The sequence below is a fragment of the Microtus ochrogaster genome, chromosome 5, assembly GCF_000317375.1.
Source record: "Microtus ochrogaster isolate Prairie Vole_2 chromosome 5, MicOch1.0, whole genome shotgun sequence".
NCBI classification, from domain to species: domain Eukaryota; kingdom Metazoa; phylum Chordata; class Mammalia; order Rodentia; family Cricetidae; genus Microtus; species Microtus ochrogaster.
Genome location: NC_022012.1, coordinates 31,125,773 through 31,132,480, shown reverse-complemented (window position 1 = coordinate 31,132,480; position 6,708 = coordinate 31,125,773). Strand labels below are relative to the sequence as shown.

General features: G+C 44.1%; 1 protein-coding gene across 3 annotated transcripts in view; it reads right to left on the bottom strand.

Moving 5' to 3' along the window:
- Positions 1–3,528: 3,528 nt before the first annotated feature.
- Positions 3,529–6,708, bottom strand: part of Msantd2 (Myb/SANT DNA binding domain containing 2) — a 36,696-nt gene continuing 33,516 nt past the window's right edge. For all 3 annotated transcript variants that reach the window (XM_005347049.3, XM_005347048.3, XM_026779181.1), the window contains exon 4: positions 3,529–5,013. In XM_005347049.3, the coding sequence (XP_005347106.2) occupies positions 4,161–5,013 (853 nt within the window). In that variant the 3' untranslated portion in view covers positions 3,529–4,160. The remainder of the gene's footprint in view (positions 5,014–6,708) is intronic.

Sequence of the window (6,708 nt, the reverse complement as noted above, 5' to 3'; positions counted from 1 at the left end):
CTTTAATTCCCAGGACTAGATCTTTCCTCTGCGAATTTAATTTCAACCCCATACCCCTCCCACGCCATTCGGTGGAGGCACCTATGCGCCCTCTGATGGCCGAGGCTGCTTCAGCAGGGAACTCAGCGGTGCTTGCCTTTGCCCAACAGCTAAGAAACACGGAAAAAGATGCTCCAAATTATTAGGCCGAGCTTCGCCACTGAACAAAGGTTACGTATAACCAGGGATGCCTGGCATAGCCTGTTCGGAGGGAACAGAGGCAGCCGGGCCCCCTCAGCAGCACACACTGCACCCGCTCCAGCATTGCGTAATGACTTTCCCCACCTGTAGAGCCCCAGCAATTTCTCGCCAGTGCGGCCAGCCTGGCTCCTCTTCAAATACCCGTCATGCAGTGGCTCTACGAAATGCCTGCGCAAACACTAGACTGCTCCTGACATCTCTGGAATCTACCTCTTGGCAGCTCAGTCAAGTGCAGAGACCTTCAAACTGGTATTGTCAAAGAGGTGGTGCTAGTCTATCCTAGTCTACCAAATTCAAATTTTTCTAGATTTCAGAATATTATAAATACTTTTAAAAATGGGCATTTTGCCTGCACGTGTTGTCTGTATACGACGTGTCCGGTGCCTGTAGAGGCCCGAAGAGGGTGCTGAATGCCCTGGAACTGGAGCAGTAGTCTGTTTCCAATGGCCATCTGAGTGTTCAGAGTCAATCCAGAATGCTCTGAAGAGCAGGGAGTGCTCTTAGCCTCGGAGCAATCTCTCCAGCCCCATTGAGCTCCTCTTGTAAAAAGTCCTCATTCGTTTCTGGACCAGGACTGTCACTCCAAATAGCTCCTCCCAGGAAAAGGGGGTACAAAGCCCTGGATCTAGCCCAGACCCAGACACGATGCATCTGATGTCTCAGCTGCCCATTGTGGTCCAGAAGCTGTTTCCCAAAAAGCTTACCTTAGGTACAGGACGGCCACAAGGATGACAAGAGTGACTGTCTCCATGTGACACAGATGCAGTCTTCCCAGGCTTTTACCAAAAGGAATTCCCCTCACTGTCTCCTATTCCAACCACATCTGATCCTGAGGAAGTCAGTACGTGAGCAGGGACGCTCTACGACACACCACAAGCTCTGGCTTACTTTTTAGGGTAGACAGCTCTCCACTGTGGTGTAAAAACTCTCTATCAACACACACCTGTACTAAGAACTGCTTACATAAACATTGGATGTGTGCAAGCCTAGTTCACAACTTCATAGGTTTCTCTCAACCACACTTCTCAGACCTTCCGAAGAATTTATAATCTGGGCTTGGAGAGACAGACTGGGCAGAGGACCAGGGTTCAGTTCCCAGCATCCGCATGGTTTACAACCATCCAGAACTCCAAAACTAGGAGATCTGATGTTCTATTCTGACCTCCAAGCACACGTGTGCCACAAACACATACATGCAAGCAAAACACTCATGCATGTAAAGAAAGTTAAAAGTTTTTAAAAAGTAATTCTAAAAGTCTTTGAAAAACATTTGAATAAAGGGCCTCCATCACTCCTGGATCAGATAAAAAGCATACTTACAGCCTTAACTGTAGTCCACTTGTTTTAGGTAATGCCCAGTTACCAGACAGCCTGGTACCTTTTTCTAGACTGCTCTGGTCAGATAGGATACTCCTATCAGCGAGTCATGGTCCTGACAAGCCTCCATTTCCCAACACTCAGTTTTGTCCTCTTCCCCGACCTTCAAACCATTTCAAGCCAAACAGAAACCCAAGCTTGGTCTCATCTTTGCCCTCACCCTGATGGCAGGAGTCTAACAACGCCACACTCCCAGTAACATTATGCAGGTAAAGCCCTCACCAAATGTTCCTAAAATATTCTGCCCCACCTAGTAACTACTAGTCAAGGAAGGGATATAGAAAAATTCAGTATTAATGTTAGTTCTTGATTGGTCAGTGGCTGTATTGGAGGGGCCATTTAATATTCCTGGTAATGTTTGTTCCTCCAGTTTGCCACTGTTAATTACGAGATTGCTGCTGTCCGATCATCAATACACCTTAGCCTTAGAACCAAAGGTTAAACTTATAAGACTCTTCCAAGGCCCCTATGCACGGCGTGCGGGCGCGCGCGCGCATGCGCGCGCACACACACACACACACACACACACACACACACACACACACACACACAGAGCACACTGAGCAGGTGCTGCAACAACAGTCTCGGGATATTTATACTCTCCAAGTGGCACCTATTCTTAGCAGCTTACATCAGAAAAAAGGTAACTCCATAAGCCCAGACTCAAATAATATAAACCATCCCAGTGGTTAAAAATGCTCTAGATCACTAGAAAAACATATACGCATGAATTGGCCAAATGATATTAAAATAAGAAGGGGTAAATCACCAATGTGACTTAATTTTGTGGGTTTACATAAGCAATTTTTATTTTACTTCTAGTTTTTGAGACAAGGTTTCTCTGTGTAGCCCTGGCTGTCCTGGAACTCACTCTGTAGACCGGGCTGTCCTCAAACTTAGAAATCTGTCTGCCTGGGGCTGGAGAGATGGCTCAGTGGTTAAAAGCACTGACTGCTCTTCTAGAGGACAGGGGTTCAATTCCCAGCACCCATATGGCAGCTTACAACTGTCTGTAACTCCAGGATCCAGCACCCTCACACAGATATACATACAGGTTAAAACACCAATAAAATAATTAAAAAAAAAATCCGTCTGCCTCTGCCTCTGCCTCCCAGGTGCTGGAACTAACCACCTCCTTTCTGGCTGTAATCTTACTTTCAACAGTATACAAAATCAGGGACTTAAGAGTTCTCATCTGGATTTGCTGTCCTCTTAAAGCAGAACACCTGAGAGATGCTGAGGAACCATTAAAGACAAATGCCAAACTAGCTAGTTCCTGTCACAAGACCAAGTGACCCTTGACTACTGGAGACTATTCTTAGCCAAGCGTGCTAGCATCCAGGTGGAGTGGAGCCTAACCCACTGGAATCTTGGAAAAGGACTGTGCAAGAGTCCTTATCTACTGGACCGACACCTTCCAGTTTCTCCTCTTGTGGATCGCTTTTCAAAGGCATTAGTATTGTGTTTCTACTGGCTCTTCACTTTCTCTTTTTAGACACACTAGGTTGGCATCACGTCTGTCCTCTTAGGAGACTCACTCCAGTTACTGAGTGAAAGGCGAGGAGTCAAAGCGCCCTGCCCATGTGTACTCCCAAAGTCAGAAGCAGATGCCCACAGTCGTTTTCTAGGGACAGACACACTGTGGTGCCGAATGTCCTCTGGAACTCTCGGCAAGGACTATGGTCATTGTTCACACATAGAGAAACAGCATGCTCTGTTTGGTATGGCCATTCTTTTCTTTCCAGTACTGGGGACTGAACCTAGGGCCCTGAGCATTCTAGATGAGCACTAGCACTGGGCACAGCCCAGCCTCGGCTTCTTCACTCTTCCATCGAAGCTGGACATGATCCCCATAATCAAGGCAGCCACACTCTGGTACAGAAAGCTCAACTAGCAACCCAAAAGGTCAGGAATTCCTTTAATATTTTTTTTAATTTAAATGGTAACACAACCATAAAAATCGTACATCACATAAACAAAAGTCTTTGCAGGCAACACTGATTGGAAATAGCAAAACACTTGGTTGGTGAAAAAGATGAAACTCTAAATTATATACAATAGTAGCTAAAGGTAATATTGAAAAACAGCCTTATTTACTGTGATTCAAGATTTACTTGTCATTATCTATTGCTTATTTATTCAAGGTTGTAAATAATACTTATAGAGATGTGTAAAAATGAAACATTGTGAAAAAAATACAATTTTCAATTTCATATGAAACTCAAAGTATAAGTTTTGTCCAATATGGAATGTACCTACATTTGTTCATTTCAGGGCTCTAAAATCCATTTAAAAATCAATGTTTTCTTTTTTTAAAAAAGAACTGACCCACCATGCAAGACCTGCTTGCTCGAAATGAGCATTTCAGGTGAGGTCTGCCTTTCTGCCCAGTGTCTGCTATGCTGCTTGAGATGTTGCATTGGTCTCATCGTGGACAGAGTTCCCACGGAGAGGCTGAGGGCAGCATCTGTACTGGGGGTAGTCTGGGGAACAGGAAGGATGGAGAAGAATGCACACGCCCAAATCCTTATGAAGGATGACACTCAGTTGTTAAATTTTAAGGGATATCCAATGGCTTTTTCCAGACACTCAACTAATGAGCCAGCAGAAAGAAAATCCCTCTCTACTTCTACAAATTTGATATAGATGGATTTGGGGGAAATTCCAGGATCCACAATACAGTTCTGAGACAAAAATCCATTAATACCAACCCACTCTTTACTGAAGGTTTTGGTATTTGCTTGGAAATGTAAAAACAAGCACTGCTGCAGAGTCCTGACCTCAGCGATTCCGAGGTAGCAGTAGATGATCCGGGTGGGTTCTACTTCCACGTGCAACGAGGCTTGTGCTGAGAGGGTTTCCAGGCCAACCCGGCCTTCTTTTCCTGGGTCCAGGGCCTGGCGCTCGACATCTGGGGTGAGGGGCCTCTCAACACATTCTTCGTAGCCAATGGCATAAAGACCTGGACTTTTCGGAATCCCTCCTGGCAGTAAATACTGAACAACATTCCCACCCGTTGGCTTGGAGTGGGCAATGGGTATCCAGTCAATTTCCATGTGCAGCTCCAGGCACCTCGCTTCACTAATGGTGATCTCTAAGAACTTGTAGTAAACATTCTTCCAGTTCATTTTCTGCACTCGGGTCATGATTATTCGTCCCTCAGGCTTCTCAGAGTTGAAGTACTCCCGAAGACGCTTACCAAGGGGCACCTGGGAACTGATCTCAGCGTAATGGTAACGGATATCCTCTTTCCAGCGGGTGTTATAGCCAATTCCAAAAATGGCCAATTTATTGGAAAGATGGAGCCTTGAAAAGTCTGTCCAACTCTGAAACAGTTCCCATTTCAACTGTACTGACTCCAAAATCTGTACAATATTCTGCATGGTGTCTCGTTTCCTAGAAAGAGAAATTAACAGTCAAATTCTTGAAGTGTCTAGAGCAGCAACATCTAACAGAATTTTCTAAGATGATAGAAATGTTCAGTGCCTAAACTGCACCACTAGATCTTAAAACACTGCCAACAAGAGTAAAACGTTACATTTAAACACGCACATCTCAGAAAGGCTTCCACACTGGAAGGTCACTGCATTAAATGTCAGAAATATCCCATTGAGTTTCTAGAATTAAAAACGAACTGTTTTTCATAGTTTCACTGTATCAAATTTAATAAATATAAATTCTTAAGATCGCAGGGTTTCAGAAACGATGAATTTTTAGAAAATTACTATTGTGTGTATGTATGTGGCACGTCACTAGTGTGGAGGTCAGAAGGAAACCTTGGAGTCGCTTCTCTCTTACTTTCCCATGCACTCCGGGGATTGGCCATGGGCTTCCAGGCTGGACAAGCACTTTCATCACTAGTGCTGTCACTGATCCCTCTCAGGAGCATGATTATTATTATTATCATTATTTTTGCTTTGTTTTGTGTTTTGTTTTTCAAGACCAGGTTTTTCTGTGTAGTTCTGGATGGCCTGGAATTCACTCTGTAGATTAGGCAGGCCTCAAACTCAGAGATCCACCTGGCCCACCTCTGCCTCCTGAGTGCTGGGATTAAAAGCATGTACCATCACTGCCCAGCGGATCACAAATTTTTAAAAAATGGTTATCATAACCCTTATAGTGGACGCCGGGCCAATGTGCAAAACCCAAAGGCTACTTTAACAAAGCACCAGCGCTGCCCCGGATAACAATTCCTAAAACAGAATTTACGACAGTCCAGTCATTTTCACACACGTGCTGGAGAGATAATTACGTGGTTATGACTAAGGACATGAGCAATATGCCATTTCTAATTAAATGAATTAGTATGAACTCATTACCACTCCCAAATTTTAGTTAGAATATTAAAGGTGAAATTACAGAAATCTTCAGTTATGACTTCTGTAATTAGCATATCAAGATAGAACAAGCTATTAACTAATAAACTAACAGGCTATTAGCTAATGTATTGACTGACACTTCATGTAATTTACATAAATGCAATTCCAAGTTGTTTCTCACTGGGAATAGTGGTGTATGCCTTTAAGCCCAGAACTTGGGAGGCTGAGCCAGGTGGATCTCTTTGAGTTCAAGGACAGCCTGGTCACACAGTGAGTTCCAGAACAGCCAAGGCTATGTAAAGACCCTGTCTCAAGGGGTAGGGGAGGTGGCAATCAGGAGAGATAGCCCAGCAGTTAAGAGCATTGGCTGCTCTTCTAGAGGACCTGGGTTCAATTCCCAGCACTAGCATGACAGCTCATAACTGTCTGTAAATCCAGTTCTAGGGGATCCAACACCCTCAATCAGGCAAATGTGTGCATAAAACAAAACAAAATATTTTTTTAAATATTTGCTAAGTATGGCCGAACTTTGATATGGTAAATTTGGCTTATTCGATATTAACTTGGCAATCAAGTTAATATATATATATATATTTTTTTTTTTTTTTTGTTTCGAAGTTTAACCTACAAAAGTGCTTAGACCACACTTGCAATCAAAAAAGGGGGATTTGGCCGGGCGGTGGTGGCGCAAGCCTTTAATCCCAGCACTCGGGAGGCAGAGGCAGGCGGATCTCTGGGAGTTTGAGGCCAGCCTGGTCTACAAGAGCTAGTT